The sequence below is a fragment of the Lotus japonicus genome, chromosome 5, assembly GCF_012489685.1.
Source record: "Lotus japonicus ecotype B-129 chromosome 5, LjGifu_v1.2".
NCBI lineage: Eukaryota > Viridiplantae > Streptophyta > Magnoliopsida > Fabales > Fabaceae > Lotus > Lotus japonicus.
The window spans coordinates 5764710-5783310 of record NC_080045.1 but is presented as its reverse complement, the minus strand read 5'-3'; the positions used below and the strand labels follow the sequence as shown (position 1 = coordinate 5783310).

The 18601-nt window shown below is 35.7% G+C and overlaps 2 protein-coding genes and 1 long non-coding RNA gene across 5 annotated transcripts; 1 reads left to right on the top strand and 2 right to left on the bottom strand.

The window, feature by feature from the left end:
* Positions 1–2611: 2611 nt before the first annotated feature.
* LOC130717746 (3-methyl-2-oxobutanoate hydroxymethyltransferase 2, mitochondrial-like) lies at positions 2612–9722 on the bottom strand. Of its 3 annotated transcripts, none has more exons than XM_057568099.1 (10): positions 9247–9722; positions 8265–8384; positions 8049–8087; positions 7761–7936; positions 7476–7531; positions 4848–5259; positions 4379–4585; positions 4151–4297; positions 3697–3750; positions 2612–3606 (listed from the first exon to the last, which is right to left on the bottom strand). In XM_057568099.1, the coding sequence occupies exons 6-10, from the start codon at positions 5256–5258 to the stop codon at positions 3346–3348; spliced, it is 1080 nt and encodes a 359-aa protein (XP_057424082.1). In that variant the 5' UTR covers position 5259; positions 7476–7531; positions 7761–7936; positions 8049–8087; positions 8265–8384; positions 9247–9722; the 3' UTR covers positions 2612–3345. The 3 variants fall into 3 exon arrangements, with proteins under 3 accessions (XP_057424082.1, XP_057424080.1, XP_057424081.1); XM_057568097.1 differs by having other exon boundaries at positions 7828–7936; positions 9247–9721; XM_057568098.1 differs by lacking the exon at positions 8049–8087 and having other exon boundaries at positions 7828–7936; positions 9247–9721.
* A 4955-nt stretch (positions 9723–14677) lies between these two features.
* Positions 14678–15546, top strand: LOC130721025 (uncharacterized). Its single transcript, XM_057571749.1, has one exon. The coding sequence runs from the start codon at positions 14852–14854 to the stop codon at positions 15347–15349; it is 498 nt and encodes a 165-aa protein (XP_057427732.1). The 5' UTR covers positions 14678–14851; the 3' UTR covers positions 15350–15546.
* Positions 15547–16204: 658 nt separating this feature from the next.
* Positions 16205–17514, bottom strand: LOC130721027 (uncharacterized). The gene is made up of 2 exons (XR_009013328.1): positions 17347–17514; positions 16205–16701 (listed from the first exon to the last, which is right to left on the bottom strand). It is a non-coding gene; the product is annotated as an uncharacterized LOC130721027 (long non-coding RNA).
* Positions 17515–18601: the final 1087 nt, after the last annotated feature.

The following is an 18601-nucleotide window of genomic DNA, read 5'->3' as shown; positions in this document are numbered from 1 at the left end:
GTTAGACCATAATACTACTTTTATTTCACTCTTTAATTTCGGAAAACAAAACAAAAAATTGAATATGGGTTTGGGTTTTGGTATATCAACCTTTGTTTTCTTTTCTTTTTAATTTTTATTATTGGTTTAGTTTAAATCAATTTGATGGGTGCCTTTCAAAAAAAAATTTGATGGGTGCCGGTAGCATCATTCGCAAAGTCTCTTTCGAATGGGTGGAAGGTTTTTCAGTTTTCTTTCATGGATGACAGTTGTCTTCTTCATGCTGAGCTTTTGGCGTTGAAGAATGGTTTGTTGCTGGTTTGAGACTTAGGGTCTCGTCAGGTGATCAAAACGAGTGATTCCTTGGACGTCATTCGTTTGGTTGAGGCCCCTCCATTGTCTTCTCTGTTGTATGATATCTTGAATGAGGTTATCTTTATTGATATTCGCTCATGGAATATCTCCTTCAAGCGTGTTCGTCATGAGGCAAATGCTTGTGCTAATTGCTTTGTTGCTTTGAGTTTGCGCTGAGATTGTGGTTTACTTTAGTAATCTCGATCTGTTGTCGCTACTTTTTTGGGATAAAAGGAGTCGAGTTTAGTTTTCATTTTATTGTTTGTTGATTTTAAATTCAGCGCACACCTAAAATTAAAATTATAATAGTGTGGCTAGAATTATCTTTTTGGTTATGAACTCACACATCCATATTGCGCCAGTTTTTCGGTTCCATCACTAGTGTTAGTTGTTGGTAACACAAAGTTACAAGTGTTCAACCCCTCCAAAAAAACATCAATAGAATGACAAAATGTAAATCACTTAGCTAATACATAGATTCTAGTAAATAATCCTAATATAATTCAAATTAGTTGAATTATGAAAAAGTTGAACCCGTATCATGTAGCAGTAGAATAAGGAAGGGAAGGGACCAGTTCCATAAAAAAGTTGAGATATGAAGCTTCCATATGCAAGAATAGATCCAGTTCATTTAGTCTAAAGAAAACCTAGTTCTGACTTCTGAGTAATGAAACCTAACAAGACAGTTATTGCAATTAGTAAAACCAACCACAACAAAGCATAATAGGAATTCTTTGTACACTATTTCCAAACTAGAGGCAGAATAGCAGAACACCGAAGTTAGTGAAAAACTAGAAGCTCTACCGTAATCATGCTTAAGGAATTAGTTAGTTCAATGTAAAACAGAAATAGATAAAGTAAAAGAGCACGACAGCCGAAAAATCATGCAAAATTGGCAAAATAAGGTCTGATTCTGGATGAACATGGTGAAGAAGATTGCATTAACAACATAGTTGAGGTGCTTTGCGAAGAAAATTGCCATTGTTTCTCTAGAATGTATTGATGATCAAAGCAACAAGAGTGAAGTTACAAGTCATATCCAGTACATCATCCAATTATAGGTTCTTAAAGGCAAAAAGCTTAGCATTTCTTTCAGGTAAAATGAGGAAGAATGTCAATGGCTGTACAAAAATACAAATACCTATGTTGGATTGATATTAAAGGTTGAATTACGAGAATAAATTAAGATGACATGTCATAGTTTCATAGTAGACACACGCATTACATAAACAAGATAGATTTTGTATCACCATCTATAAATCCAGAAATACTTGGTGATTCTGAACCCTGGAAATATCTAGCAATCTCTCAATCTCCTCACCTCTCCCAGCTTTCTTGAAAACCTCCTGCACAAATTCGCTAAAGGAAAGGAGTAACTTCAACACCATACCTCATAACCTCGTACAACAGCTCTCACCTTTTAAAAAAAATAAAAATGAGTGCTAACATCTAACATCTGTTTACTCTCGTGCAAATGATTACCCAAACAAAATCTTAGTCGTCACTGTGTCATTTGCCTGGTTCCAAATGAAAAACAGTCATCTCATTTCTAGTGGAATGGGTCACTACAATTTACCAAACTTGTTTGCGCTAGAAAAAAACACTGAAGTGCACGTTATATGAAGATATCATGTTGACAAAAAAAAGGTCACCATTTATTTAAAAAAGAGTTTTAAAATTGCAATAACTTTAGAAAAGGGTTCACTTCACACACTTTTAACAGAAGGGAAACAACTTTCATTTAGAATTGATCAGCTCATTTTTTCCTAAGACTGAATAGTTCATTACTTCATTTGATGCAGGGATCAGGACAGAATTCTGGGAAGCCTTAAGGGGAAAATGCTGATTGGTACTTGGTAAGTTTGCTGCTCATCAAGCACTTAACAAGTTGTGAGCGGTGGAATGCAGCTGATTATATGATAAGAGATCTTAAACAAGCTGTAAACAATGTTAGAGCATAGTTAAATAATCTGCAGTTGTGGACTTCTTGTTACAATTAAATTTGGTTGCATAAGTAGGTAAACTTTAAGGAGAAATTGTCTTTGTACAGTGGACTTGTGCAATTATTTATATAACAACGAGAGAGGTAAGAAGAGAAGATAGGAATATGTAGCATAAGATAGTTAATGGCTGTTGTAGTAACTACTTTAGAGCTTTAGAGTGGTATTCTACAGATAAAACTCAATTTTAAAGAGTTATTATATGCTACGAATAAGACCTGTATGAAATGGTTGTGAATGGTGTAACTGTGTAACACAAATTTCAAAATAAAGCAGGGTAAAAATAAAGATCAGAGAGCACATATGATGATATTCATTCAATAAAATCATTAAGAAAATCTCTAAAACTAAGAAAACCATGATCATATCAGCTAGCTTTTCATCTTTTAGCCTTCTGATAGCGTACAACCTATCATCTAGCTTTCAACTAACTTATCAACTAGGTGTTGCCAAACCGAAACCTAACTATTATTTCTGAAATTTGAACAAGCAATTTTCACAAGTGCATATTTGGTTTTGCGAGCTTTAGTAGATTCCAACCCAAAAAAGCACAACTTGTGAAGGAAAAAAGAAGAAGAAGAACCTGTAAACAACACATTCCAAGCATGTTACCATCCACATCATTGTGGTGAGTGAATGAAGTAGACATGGGCTTCCACATATGAAAGGGTTTACTCAGTCAGTTTCCAACAGTTTGCTCAGCTACAATGCTTCAAAACGTAGGACTACTTTAGTGATATTGGCTTCGGTATTTTGGAGGCTCCATATATGATGTTGGATAGCAAAAACATGTTTCTGTACTGTGGCATATCTAGATTCATGCATTCCACCTTGACTATCACAAGGAGAAGAGGAAAAACAAGAAAAGAAATCTGCCCCAAGAAAATGGCATCTATCTATCTAAGTCAAGTGCTCTACTTCTGTTCAATTGTGGCTTTCGATTATTCTGGCATTAAAGAAAATGAAGGACAACAAGTGAAAAGAAGGGCTATCATGTAGCTTTACTAAATAATCACTTTGTTGAGGTTCTTTCACCAATTGACTTGGCTGTTACCATTTTCTGAACTGCATCAGAAGCCGCAGATGCTGCCTTGTCAAAACCTAACCTTTGCAACTCATTCAAGAAACCATTAGCATCTGTTTCGCTAATCTTATATGGGCTATGCTGAGCATCAGGAAATGAACCATTTATCACATCTTCCTTATACTCCACTAATGCTTTAGTGATGACATCTCCAACACGGGCATATTGCTTACAAAATTTTGGAGTAACCTGCGAAAGATATAGATAATCTCAACTTTATTTTGAATCCCATAATGAAAGAAAGAAAAACTAGGTTAATAATTGTTTTGCATTAAGCACCTTTGCATGGTGGGGGTGTTGTAGCATACCAAGCAGATCATGATAAACTAGTACCTGCATGAACAATAAAACTAATTAGACATTATTGGCTTCCTCTAAATCCAGAAAAGATTTCTTTTGTCTTTTCCTCAAAAGAACATGTGCCAGGTAAAGTTGTAAATGCACAAATAACACTTTGTCTAATCATCCCAAAATAACTGAGAAATAATTAAACTAGAGCTACATCCATCTATACACACACATGTGAAAGTGAAAGTATCATTTAAGAGCAACAATTTATCATGATTTAAAAGCCAAATAAAGCAACTTGATGAAGAATAAATGAGTGCAAATCAAGCAATGGTAATGTGTATTCACCTAAACAAAATAAGTGCTTCTAATGTAAACCACTCATCTCTTAATAAAAATATCTTACCAATAGATACTAGTTAAAAGGGAAATCAAGCAAACGGACCTGTCCACTGCAAAAGGGTCCAGCTCCAATTCCGATAGTCGGAATTTGAAGGGCTGCTGTTGCTGCAGCAGCCACAGGTGCAGGCACACATTCTAGAACAACCGAGAAGCACCCTGCTTCTTGTAAAGCCAATGCCGTCTCCACAACCTACACAGACATATTCCTCTTAGGATGACGAAAAAATTGTTCAAATACCAAATAGATGCATCATGCAAGAGAGAGATAGACCTTGACAGCACTAGCAACATTCCTTCCTTGAGGTCTAAATCCCCCTAAAACACTAATTGCCTGGGGAGTAAGCCCAACATGCCCCATCACTGCTATTCCAGCCTCAACAATAGCTTTTGCAGCAACAATTCTTGAAGGGGACCCTCCTTCCAATTTTATGGCATCCATTCTCCCTTCTTTCAAAATCCGAACTGCAGCATCCACTGCCTGCTCATAACCAAAACAACAACACTTACAACCATTGCACAAGGTAAGAAAGTTCAACAATTGAGTGAGACAAACAAACAAACACCTCAAGCGCTTAATTACAAAAACCTTTAAATTTAATTTTTCATTTACACATTTCAATTCTCAATAACAACACGTACATGACCTGTTTGGAACAAAACACACATTTCAACTCCAAAAGTGACAAATTCCACCAAGATTGAAAAAGATGAAATTTTTTCAATAAATAAAAGCATATGACCTGGTTGGGGCTGCATTCATAGGTTCCAAAAGGTAAGTCCCCAACAAGAAGAGGTGTTTTGGCTCCACGAGCAACGGCACGACAATGAACAAGCATTTCATCAATGGTTATGGGGAGGGTGGTGTCGTAACCGTGAACCACCATGGCTGCGGAATCACCGACGAGGCAGATGTCGATGCCAGCCATGTCCACAGGCACTGCGGAAGGGTAATCATAGGCAGTGACCATGGAGATGGGTTCAGACTTCTTGTGCTTCTGCCTCAACTGGGCCAGCGTCACTCTCTGGTTCGAGTTCTGGGAAATGGGTCCTGAGTACACTGTGTTTTCAGGGACGTTGCTCATGCTCCGAATGCACCTCAGAAGAGAGGAGCATTGGGTTGTTGCTCTGCGTTTAGCTACAATGCACGCCATTCTGCAAGAGGAAGAAGATTGAAGAGAATGAAGGTTCATGAGGTGGTGAGTTTGAACTCAACTACTTCCTATTTGTGATCATCACTTTTTTGTGTTCTTTTTTCATAAGTGTTGCATTTTCCCACCCCTAAGACCAAAACTAATAACATGACACCTTTCAATTAAAAATGGCCCACCTCAAATTTCATTATTTAATCATTGTTTTATATAATGTATACTAGTAAGTAGACCGTGCAATGCACGGGCATTTTATTTTTTATTTTAATGTATTTAAGTTTTCAAAATATTATCAATATGAAAAAAAATTGGTGTTCAAATATTAAAAAAAAAAAAAACTTTTTCTAAGCTCAACAAACCTCATGACTAACATTAACATAAACAAATATCTAATCACATAGAGCATTGCACTATACGCCTTCAATTTGTTTTTTCCTCCTAGTTAAACATTTCAACACCATCATTTATCTACTCTCTAGACAACAGTCTGATTTGGTTGGATGGGTCGGCCCTCCATTTATAAGTCACTAAATCAACCTGAGACACCATAACTAACAAACTAAGAAAAGATAATTTTGCCCCTGTTTAATTATAAAATTTGACTGGATAAAACTTGTCTCCCTTCCACGAAGGCCTGATAATAAACTTATACAAAGATAAATATGATTACAAAGCCATTGAACACCATTTTTATTTTGTGTTCTAGTTTTGGTTGTGTAGATTTTATTGTACTGATCTGATGCTTTTGAGTAGGAAGAACTGAGAGATTCCTGCAATATCTGTAGTATAAAGCAACAATTATTGTGGAAGGAAAAGGAACACAATTTGTAACCAGAAAAGGCTATGAGATCAATGTTAATAGATGTAGAAACAATTGGAAAGCTTGAAAAATAACACTGAAGAATTCCTAATCTCATATTTAATAAATACAGAAAGCATAAACCGCAAATAAGTGACAAAATTGAATAAAAAAGAGAGTAGATGACAAATTTGGAAGAAACAGTTATTACAATCCTTGACAACAGCAACCAGGTAGGACAAAAAAGTGTGAATTTTGCCAAGCATTTACCCAAATTCAGACAATATGTTTCAAACCATACTTTAGTAAAACAAAACTCCTGAGCTAATACCATAACCCATCTAAAAGCCATATATTCAGCAATAGAGGCATCAAGATAGCCTCTTTCTGGGCAGTAGCAGAAGCTAGCAGCTGAGAAGAATTTGTAAAACCCATGATAGCAGATGCAGATTAAGCATATGCAATGGTCTACGCTTATAAAAACAAGGGAAAAATGCATTCAACCACCATAAAATTCACCCCTTTTGCAAATGGGCACCGTGAATTTTCATTTTGTCTTAATTAATCCTTAAACTTTTACTATTGTTATCATAGATCCTTTGATCATTATCAGAGCCATGCCTGATTACCATTAGAAAAAGTAGGAACCTTGCTTGGGCAATCAGCTTAAGAAGAAGGTTGGATCGGTCATGGGTAATTGAAAATGCAAAGTTGCATACCCCATGTGAAGGAAGAGCATGTGCGGGCGTGCGGCCGCTGATGAATTTGATCAGTGGTTGTCAAAACCGAGTGTAATGGAGCAAGTTAACTTGCGTGCACCATGGATAATTCTCCAAAACTGAAGCTCTTAAAGAAAGTCCTAAGAGTAAGAGCATTATGCACATGAAAATACTAGAGGATGGATTGAAATGCAGTGCTCTTTGCCTCTATCTACCAGGCTTTGGTGGTAAAATAAAGCCCGTTAAAACAAGAAAGGAAGGCTCAAAAAGGGAAGCTGTGATATCTAGGACAGTTTCCTTGGAAAATTCTGCAGGAGTGTTCCATGTTCAACTACCAAGTGAACTGATGAAATACAATATATGGTAGTGAAGCTGCATCTTTTTGCCTTGAAAAATAGCTTAAAGGTAAAGGGTCCTGAAGAATGGTTCTTCAAGAGACAGTGCTAGAAAATCATGATATAATAATGAACAAATGACTGACTTATTATAACAATATTAGCAGTTAAAGGATTAAATAGTACAAAATAAAAATTCATGGTGCTCACTTGCAAAGTTTATGATGGTTGAATAAATTTTTGCCTAAATGCAATGGTCTGTTTTCTTAGATCTCTCCTTTTCCAAATTTCGAAGGCTATACAATGTGATCAACCAGCTAAAAAAACAATGTTAATTGATGATCAAAGGAATCAAGAATCAAATCACCTTTATGAGTTTTTCCTGTGGGATACTTGTTGCTTTGATTCTTTCTCTTTCATTTCCTAATGAAAGAAAGAAATGGTAACTCAAATTAGTGTTAGGTAATAGGTTTCAAGGAGAAATGAAAAAAATTAGAATTAAGAATAGGAGAATCTATTTGCCTATTCCAACACATAAAAACAAATCAGATTGAATTGAGAATAAGAAGAACGAACGCATTGTTTGAAAGCATTTCTTTTCTCCCAAAACAAAACAGATTTCATATAATTTCAAGAAGAAATAAAATAATACAGGAAGCTTATTTGCTTCAGCAACATTGATCGAAGACTATTCCGGTGGAATCAAACAAAAGTTTCACCTTGTCCTTGTGATTTCAGCTCCCAGGGAAGAAAAGCACAGGTTAGAGTTAGAAGGAGGCGGAGGAAGATTGCGCGTGAACAGACACGGGATCAAGAAATTGGAGAGAGCTGTTAAAAAAAATTAGAGAGACAATCAGTAAAAAAAAATTAGTGGATGTTTATACCAAATTTTTATTTTTACATGGAAAAATAAATTTCATCCGTCAGGAATCGATCTTACCTAACTAATATGTTTCACAACTCCTATCACTTGAGCTATCTTTAACGGGGAAAAAAATTATTAGATAACAAAGTAAATTTAATAAATAAATAAAAAAGTTCACGGTTCCATAATATGCGATAACGTGAATTTGAACTAGAGGGTATTAAATGTAATTTCCCCTATGTGTTTATTGAGAAAAAACATAAAATTCAAGCTACATAAAATAGGGACCACCTCGTGAATCTTCATCCTCTTCAATCTTGTCCCTCTAGTAGAATGGTGTGCCTCGGAGCTAAATTCATAGCAACAACCAATGCTCCTCTAACATGACAAATTGCCAAAATACCTCCTTATCTTTTAGTAGAATGAGAACAATATACCCAATTAAAATTGGCAAAATACAATACAAAGTTCATGGTGAGATTATAAGATATTACTAGATTAAGGGTATAATATTAGAATTTAATTTGATAGTGTTACACATACAATTAATTACATCTCCATTTTATATTTCAAATAATGTCAAATTCAAATTTAAGTATGACATGAAAAATTGATATATTCTACTAATTCTAGGCTTAATCTTCAAATTAGTCCTTATCTTTGTTTCGCCGTCTGAACCAGGTCTCTGACCGGAAAAATTTGTGGAAAAGCTCCTCTTCTTTGTAAATCGTTTGGAGCAAGTCCTCGCCAGAGTCCGGAGCTCCGGCGAGTGATGAAGTGTCACGCTGACTGGGATAAAAATGCTTACGTGGATTTAAAAAATAAATTACACATCAGAAAATTAAAGTAAAAAACCCAAATTACCCCAAATTAATTATTTAAAATTAAACTTATTAAAAAAGCTACTTGATTACATATCTAAATTCAACTAATTATGGTGTCAAAAAAATTCAGCCAATTAACTTGATATCAGACCACAAGATACCACAACAGAGGCAAAACCCCCCAAATAAAGTAACCCTAAATCTCAATTCGTCCAATTTCAAATAGCACAGAAACCACAAAGCTACGTTTAATCATAATTTCAGCATTCAAACATTGATTTGGGATTAAGATAAAAAACACAAACGAAAATTATATAGATAACAAAGAAAATTGAAGGCGGAACACAAAATCAGGAATGGACAGCGCATAAGCGATGGATTTCTGGTGACGGAGGTGCTCCGTCGGTGTGCAGGAATCTTCGCCGCAGCTTGACCGCATCAAAGCTTACCTCATCAATACCAACACCACATCCTCTTCATCTTCCTCTTCCAAGCAGAATAAGAAACAATGGCTCGATGATGGTGATTTGGGGTTCACCCTTGCTGGATTGGGTGAGGGAGAGATTAAGGAGGAAGATGAGGAAGAAGTTGAAGAACAAAGTGGGAATTGAGTTTCTGGGTTTCTAGGTAGGATGAGGTTGAAGGGGGGAGAAATCGATGGTGGGGTTCTGGCCCAGAATCTCAACACCAACGCTTCCTGTGACAGTCACTTTCTGGTGTTGAGGGTTGATTGTTGTAGTGAAAACTCCTGCAAATGTAGTAAAATGCCCCAAGTTTCTTTGTCACCACAAGAACCAAAAAATAGTGCAGTAGCACAGTAAAAATTTGAGCTTTGTAATTTGTTCATGCATGAGATGAAAAATGAAATCCTTGTAGAAAAATGGTAGTTTGAATAGTTGAAATTTGAAGTGAGTTTCTGGGTACAGAACTTGTGGGTTTTGAGTTTGAAGATGGATGAAATATTGATGAAGATTAATAAGTTTAGTTTTAATTAATTAATTTGGGGTAAGTTACTAATTTAATTTAATTTTCTAATGTATAATTTTTTTTTAATTTTTAATTTTTTTTAAAATCACGTAAGCAAATTTAATACAGTCAGCATGACACTTCATCACTTGCCGGAGCTCCGAGCTCCGGCGAGGACTTGCTCCAAACGATTTACAAATAAGGGGAACTTTTTCACAAATTTTTCGGTCAGGGACCTGGTTCAGACGACGAGACAAAGATAGAGACTAATTTGAGGATTAAACATATATTCTAATTGAATGACTGTGTAAATTTATATACACTTTCAGTATATAGCAATTAAACTCATAATATTAACGTCTTTCGTCGGTGCTGGTCTTTTTTTTAAGGAAAACACTAATCAATATATTAAATTAAAGGCTTAATTGCACTTTTGGTCCCCCAACTTTGTCCTTCATGCGAAAATCGTCCCCTAACTAAAAAAATTAGCAAAAACCATCCTCAACGTTTACACTCCGTTGCAAAATTAGTCCGTCGTTACAATTTCGTCTGAAAACTAATGTTTTCTGGGTAAAAAATAAAAAAATAATAAAAAACACATGAACTTCATCATCTTCATCTTCTTCCTCTCAGTTATTCAAACCCAAAATTCCAGAAAAAACAAAAAAAAATCTAAATTCAAGAATCTCATTTACAATTTTTTTTTTGAAAGAAATTTGAACCACTGAATTACACATATCAAATGTATCCAAGTACATCAATACCAATGTCACACAACCCTCAAGTATGTCCCCAAGCCGTGGCCTCAAAGCAACTGAATCCTCATCATAAGAGCAAAAATTAGCACCATATTAGCACCCCCAAATTGAACACCCTTTATCCCCAAATGTAGAACTCTCAAATTTCATGCACCCAAGATGAGAATTCCAACCAAATCAAGAATGAGAAATATGAATTTGTCAATTCACACACACAACAAATCTATCCCCCAAATATTGAATGCAAATTGCAAAGTTCTTGATTTATTGCACACTCAGAATTCGAATTGGCCTCTGAACTTGTCCAAACGGTAAGCAATTGCATCTGCAATGGGTTCTTTGATGATTTAGAGAACATTCAAAACCAAATCAAAAAACCCCAAATCCAAATCCAACCCCAGAATCCCCAAATTCAGATCTGATTGGTTCCTCTGTTTCCCCCTCGAGATTCGACCTTGCAGTTCCTCTCAGAAAGCAAAAACACCCAGATCTGAATGCATCGATAGTCAGCAACACTCTTCTACACTTCTCTTTTGCCTTTGTTTTGGGTTCGATGGTGGTTGGAGTGGTGGGTCAGTGTGGGTTGGCTGGGTTACGATCTAGGGGTGGGGGCAGTAGAGGTTGCGATTAAGGGGTCGAGGTTGTGGGCTGCGATTTAGGGGTGGGGATAATGGAGGTTGTGGATTTTGATTTTTGGGTGGGGGCGGTGGAGGGTGTGTGGGATGAAGATTTTGATTTTGATTTTTTCTGGAATTTTGGGTTTGAAGATATGAAGATAACTGAGAGGAAGAAGATGAAGAAAGAGATGAAGATGATGAAGTTCATATGTTTTTTATTATTTTTTACCCAGAAAACGTTAGTTTTTAGACAAAAGTGTAACGGTGGACCAGTTTTGCAACGGAGTGTAAACGTTGAGGATGATTTTTGCTAATTTTTTAGTTGGCGGACGATTTTCGCAGAAAGGGCAAAGTTGGGGGACCAAAATTGCAATTAAGCCTAAATTAAAATATGAGCCTAAAAAAATAGCATGATTAACAGCATGAGAGATCATCTAAGTCCAACCTCATATATATTATTTACATGGGAAACTAACAGCAAAAGAAGCGAGGATGTGTGCTGCATTATTGGTCTTTTGTTGATAATAGGAAAATGGTGACAAATAGTTCAATCCCACTGAACTAGTTTTGTCTTTACAAGAGTCGCCAATATGGGAAAACTTTCATTTCTTCTAGAAGCGTAGCATAAGCCTCCAGAATACTACACTCTAGTAGTTTTTAAATTTCAATTTCTTAGTTTAATTTTCTTGGAGGAGGCGTGCTGTTTTTTCTCTTTTGAAAGCTACTGCAAGAGTACAATTTTAAGTCCATCTTATAATATCATATATATATATCCTTAATATACTAATACAAGGGGTTGCAGGTTTATTTAGTTTAGGGGAAAATATTATAATTAGAAAAATAGATATACTCTTGTTTTTAATATAAAATTTGCATGAGATATTAAAATTAATTATTAAAATAAACTATTTTCTATATAAATCTTTGGAAATAATAATGAACAAGTTAAAATGTGCCCAAGAAACAAATCAGAGCAGAGAGCATGGTTCTTGAAGCAAACATCTTAATTCCATAGCACAAATCAGAGCTAAGCCCCCCCCCCCCCCCAAAATAGCACTATAATTCCTGCGTTTCAGAAAGATTTGTTTGAGCAACCAAATTTTATCGAAGGCCTATGGAAATTCATCAAGATTTCCAGTTTGCACCAAACGCTTGAGTTCCTCCATTGGAGAATCGAACTTAGAACTGAAACGAACCCTCAAAGCCTATGTGAAATGCGCCCAAGAAAGTCTTCCTTTAGTGTCTTGCTTCATCAAGAGTGATACTGGCAATGGTGACCTTATCACCTTCAGGTGTTCAGTCCAAACTCCAAAGCAAAAACCCAATCGCATTTCGCAATCCATGAATCCACATCCTCACAATTGAATTTCAGAAAATCCAAACAAGTCAATCGTGACAGAACTTGATAATCTTCGCCATTTCCCCCTCGATTTTAGCGCGTCGCCTGCAAGCCAATTTCGCGCATTGCGTCCTGGAACCCATTCAATTGAAGCTCGAGCCTCTGCCACAACTCGCGCATATGTCTGGTAATGCAAGGATCCATCGTCGTCGTGATCCTTTCTTCAACCTCACGTAACGAACTCTACAACCACGTAGCTTCTGCCATGGCCTTGGATCAAGAGCTCTGATACTAATGATAGGATAGGAAGGTAGAGAGAGAGTGAGAACGAGGAATTCAGTTAATATTCAATCATAACTGACTATGACAGCTGTTATAACTAACTTAACAGCTAACATATGCACACATGTGCATCATGGTAAGTAATCAAATGAGAAACTTGTTCCAACAAATTTTGATATGAAATTATGTTCATCAATGTGAAAACGTGTTCTGTAACTCATTTTATATATTTTTAATCATGAAGAAAAACAAAAGAATAAAAGGAAACCTCACAAGACCCTAAACTGAGTTTTTATTTTATTGTATCGCAAGAATCCTCACATGAGGCAATTTTCCTAGAGTTGAATGGGATCAATCATTATGTCTGGAATTTTTCGACCAAGCAAAATGTGAACATTATGGATATCAATTCTTCCTCAGAATATTTAGTTTAATCAAGCTTTTAATTAATTCACGTGTTATCTAAACCAGTTGATTAAGCAGAATGTAAAGTGAGCGTCTGAGCGATGGCGTGCTTCTGTATGTATCTTCTATATCATTAAAGAGTGTCTTTAGAAAATATTTTAAAACTAAAATAGCACAGCCTCTTCTTTTGTTTGTTTGTTTGACTATAGGTATATTCCATGTAAGGCACTCCTATATTCTAGAAACATTAACATATTAGTGAAACTAGCTTTCTCATTTCTTAACACAAAAATTCCATACTTAATTAAAACTTAAAACTTGATCTTGATATTAATTAAAGAAAAGAATAAACAGTCACTCCAGTTCTGAAAGATATATGAAGTTGAACATTTTTGAATCTTTAGTAAGAAAATAAGCAAAATAGACAATTTCTAAATGATGAAACAAAATTTCAATTAGATTTCCGGAGGCTAAAATATGTCGATGTTTTTCATCTTTTGTTATGGTCGGCTCAAATGACCACATGATCCATCATCGTCTTGGTCACCCTAAATGACTTCGCGACCAAGTGGTTGTCAAGTTGGTTGACTAGAACAACCAAACTCATAACTTTCTTTTTCTAACAAATTGGCCTAGTACAAGGTTAAGTCAGTAGCATTGACGGTCAAGTTCACTGGACAAGGTTGGCATCTCGAATGTCAGCTACACAACATGACAAAAGGTAAGCACTCCCATAAACTGTTAACTCTGACCCCTATATATACAAGTTTGATCACATTGCGCTAAGCATTCTCACATTGCTTTCATATTGCTTTTCAAGACTTCGAGAATTTTATCTCTAATTTATTGTTGACTTGAGCTACCTAGTGTCTTTTCTAAGCACCTCCTACATCGTGAATTCTCTCATTGCTCCGTTGTGATTTCAACCGCTCAACACGATTAAACAAAGAACCTCCTTGCCCAAATTATGGAAGAAATCTTTCAAAGAGGCTATGTTTGTATACTCGTTGATATTCGTGCAAACAGACATTAACACTTACTTCAAGATAAAATAGTGAACAATAGTCTTATCGATTGGAATAAAAATTTATTTACACTCCACTCAATTAGTGTCCAAACACTCCATATTAATCGTGATTTTCATCCTTCAAAGAATTTAACTAATCGTTTTTATCTTTCAGAAAACTATTTTGTCTACTTCCATCATTCACACATAATGTTGACCTACCTTAGTATGAAAATTAAATGACGTAAAACAAACATGTCCAACCTGAAATAGCAGCTCTTATATAGTATAATGTAACTTATCTATTACTAGTACTACTATCTAATTTATCTCTTCACATAAAATAAATCAAACTCATCACCACGTCACCTATACATTCATTACTTTGACTTCAAGCTTGGATAACGAGATTTCTTAAACAAACAACATAGATTAGGCAAACACGTTCCAAATTCTCTTGTTCTTATCTATAATAGTTTTATGTGTTTTCCCAATCCGGTGTGCTCTGAAAAAGTCCACACCCTTGTTCTTCTGCTCGTGGTTTCATACACACCTTCTTTCTCACAACTACAAAACCCCCCATTCTCTCTTTTGCTTTCACAGAACACAAGAGTTTTCAACTTTCAACCAAAACAAAACTTCATTCTTCTGAATTCTTAACTTTCATTGCTCAGTTTGTTAATGATGAGGAGCAAGGGGCAGAGCCAGAGCATGTTCATGAAGATCATGGCTTCACCATTCAGAGCACTTGGAAGAGCAAGGGATGCTTATGTTCGCAGCATCACGACTTGTGGTCAGAGTGTGAGTTATGGCAACCCCATGGACCCTGCAGGGAGGTTCTCTTCTCTGTCAAGGAGCCAGAGCGTGGCCACTTCGCGGTCGGGCGATGGCGATGATTATGCAGAGCTCTTGAGGGCTGCATCTGCTAGAACCATGGTTGGTAGAATTGACATGGATTTGATTCTGAAACAGCAGCAGCTTCAGCAACAGCAGCAGCATCGTTATCACACTGAGGGACCAAAAGGGTCCAAGTTGCCAAAGTCTAGCAGTGTTGGGATGGGTAGGATTGATGAGGAGACACCTTATGATACCTCAGAAGGGGGTGTTGCTTTTGTGGCACCTGATTCATACCCGAGAAGTAAGAGCTATGCTGTGGGAAAGAGAAACGTTGCTTTCTGAATACTTTGATTCTCCAGGAATATACATGTAGTAAACTGTAAGAGAGAAAGAGACACATAGAGATAGATTTGAAAGAATCTACTTTCTTTCTCTGTTCTATTTTCTATTGTTTTGGATAATTGCAATCTGTTTAGGTGGTTAGGAAATTTGTAAATTAGATTAATTTGCAATTGATTTTTCATTTTTCTTTTTGGGTTCGTGGAGAGTGTTTTAAATTTTTCTAGGATTTTTAGTTAATGAGATCCCAAAAGAAGAACTACTAAGCGTTTTGAATTTTGGTTGAACTCAATATGAATACACACTTATCTTAATGTGACAAAATCTCGCTTCTTCAATCCACATTAAACTCAACGTGACCAATTCTAGCTTCACCGTTCACATCTTGAGAGATACATGATGTTTGTGTTTGGACTAAGGCCAAACCAAACATACACTAAAATGGTTATTTGTCTGTCTAATGAAAGGATGCCACACTTCACAAGATGCAGATTTGCTGTGCGTAAAGTGGAAACTACTTAAGAAGCAGGGAAATGCAAATTTCTATTTCAGAACTTGGTAGTAGTTAACTTACTATGTACCCTGATTTCAGGAAATTTGATTCACTATTCAAAGCGAAAAGACTTTGGCTTTCTAGCTTTCAGTTTAGTCCATGGGGTTATGATGCTTAATGATTCAGAAACCATTGTATAGTTCACTAGACCATAAAAAAAGTTCATCACTGTCACATACTGTGTGAAATATTTCTCTTTGTTTCTTCCAAAGATATTGGATCTAGAGAAGCTTGGAATTTTTATATATTTAAACCAGACATAAGATCATATAATGTCCTGAAAAATATATACTTTTATTAGGAAGAGCAACAGAACAAGTGTAATTTTAATATTTTATGCACATTGGATTTTAGATCCTTGTCACTAATATATCAGAATTTTCTATCTCGGCCAACAGGTACATTTCATAAGTATTTACAAGCGGCAAGGACGGCCAAAGAACAAACTTCACTAGAATATTGTGATGAAGAGTCTGAGCCTGTTTGGATGCAGATTTATTGGTGCTTATTGGAACTTGTCTTAAAGAAAAAGCTCTAGATAAGCACAAATAATTGCTCTTTAATTTGCATCCAAACGGGTTAGAAAAACAAACAACAGAAGAGTTGCCTCAAGTCAGCAATCTTCCATCCTCGAAAGTGGATGTCCTATTCTAACAGCATAACCAATAATGCCAACTGGAACCTTTTTAAATCATCAATGAGCATTTATCATTCTCTTCATCTCAGCAGACCTCCTGGGATCAGGTTCCTCAATTGCTCTCTCAGTAAGTACTTGCTTGATGTGGCACATTGACTTCGTCACCTAATTTCACATCAAACAAATCAATAAAAATCATTCATAACCAAGTGAATGCATTGCTTGAGCAAGCAATGTTGTCAAAATCAAATATAATATCTTATTCATACATCACTTTGGATTTTGCAGCAATATGTTGCTGAGTATGATCAAGTAGTAATAATTGAAAAATCACATATTTTGGAGGTGGTGCTGGTGAGGGGGGAGAAATGGAAAGGGAAGAAAGTGCAACTCTGAAACATAAATGCCTCTTGAAAGAAGAAAATAATAATACCATACAAGTGAAAATAGTATGAAATATGAATATGAATACATTACAAATAAATCGAAAACTTTTGTAGCAGAAACAAAATTTTCTACTTCTCACAGTGCAAATTCCTTCTTTTTCTACTGCATAAGAAAGTTCGTTAAGGATACTAGATTATGATACTAGATTACTAGTAGTAAAGCAATAAGTAACTCCTAAATTTAAATTTGATGGCAAATCTCTCTCTCTCTCTCTCTGACTCTCCATTATTAAGGCCAAACATCAACAGTTTGTGGGCAAAATGAAATATACCAAAAATGTAACGAAATGTGAAACATTAGAAAATTGCTGGAATCAGAACATGCATTGCAGACGGAGAGAACAACAGAGGAGTTAGAGAAAACCTGAGATATTGCAAGCAACAAGTAGTGGCGGTTAGCGACGAGCAGCTGCCGCTGGTGCTGGCGGGTGAACAGCAGCTAAGATCCTTTTATGTTTTCTCAAAGTTAAAGTTAGTGTTTATTTATCTCTCTTCATACATACTAAATATGTAGAAATGTGTGAGACTCTTTGAATATTCAAGAGACATGAACAAAACATTTCAATGACATTATCATATAATATGAGGGCGGAAATTCTGACTTTCCATAAGGTTGGTGGGTTATACATGTGGAAAAAGAACTCTCAATGGGAATGTGAGTAACGACCTATGGATTGACATGTAATTTGAGTCAAAACAAGAAACATCAATACAATTAAGCAAACTCTTATTTGCCATTCATTTGATTATGTGATTGAATAGTCAATGCCACATAAGTATGTTAGTAAGTGTACAAAAATTAACTTCGAATCATCAGATGTGAATGGAGTATAATGATATATTTTAGTTAAAGACGTCATAGATGAGTGATAAAGAAGTTTAATGATGTTTGCACTTACATGACTTTGACTGCTTCTCAAGATCATAAAAAACTGGAGTAAAGCTACGAGGCAAGAAGGAACAAGCTGGGCACCTGGAGCACCATTGGGCAAAATAACCAAATAGAGTAGGTGTAGGTGAAAGTTCATAATTCAAATTCTGAGGAAGAATAATTTGTATTAATTTATTAACGACTAACATTTCCATATAAAAAATACCAATAAGAGTAGGTGAGAATAAATGAGAGGAGAGAGATAAATCAAGTAAGAAATCTACAAACAATGAAATGGTTCTTTATCATCACTTTCGTGGAAGGATTACTCATGCCATAGTATTTTTCTAGAAAATTAAACTCCTGTAATTATAAGGTTGGTAAACGAGATCCTGAGATTCCATTAAAGGATTTGATTGCAGAGCGTGCAAACTCTTTTTGTCTATTTTACAACTTATAGAAAAACCGGGTTGCAAAATAAAAAGCACTTAACATCAATATTTGGTTACTAGGAAGATTGAGATGTGTTGTCCAATATTTTAAATAGAGTACATTTGTAATAAATCATATGAAAATACCCTTTTAGTTTGTATTTCTGCATTAAGAGCTTTTTATTTTGCAAACTCATTATTCAAGATGTTCGGTATTGATGAAACTGGCGATGGTGTATGTAGGTGAATACCTTGAAGATGAAGGTGGAGTTATTAGACCACGGTGCAAGATACGTGTAAAAGATACGCTGGCGCTC

What these genes read in the sequence shown, in the direction of transcription:
- LOC130721025 (XM_057571749.1), top strand. Translation starts at nt 14,852, where the DNA reads ATGATGAGGAGCAAGGGGCAGAGCCAGAGCATGTTCATGAAGATCATG.
- LOC130717746 (XM_057568099.1), bottom strand. Translation starts at nt 5,258, where the DNA reads ATGGCGTGCATTGTAGCTAAACGCAGAGCAACAACCCAATGCTCCTCT. An exon ending in ATGAATGCAGCCCCAACCAG is followed by an intron (nt 4,586 to 4,847) that starts GTCATATGCTTT and finishes GGTTATGAGCAG; the next exon opens with GCAGTGGATGCTGCAGTTCG. An exon ending in GACCCTTTTGCAGTGGACAG is followed by an intron (nt 3,751 to 4,150) that starts GTCCGTTTGCTT and finishes TTGTTCATGCAG; the next exon opens with GTACTAGTTTATCATGATCT.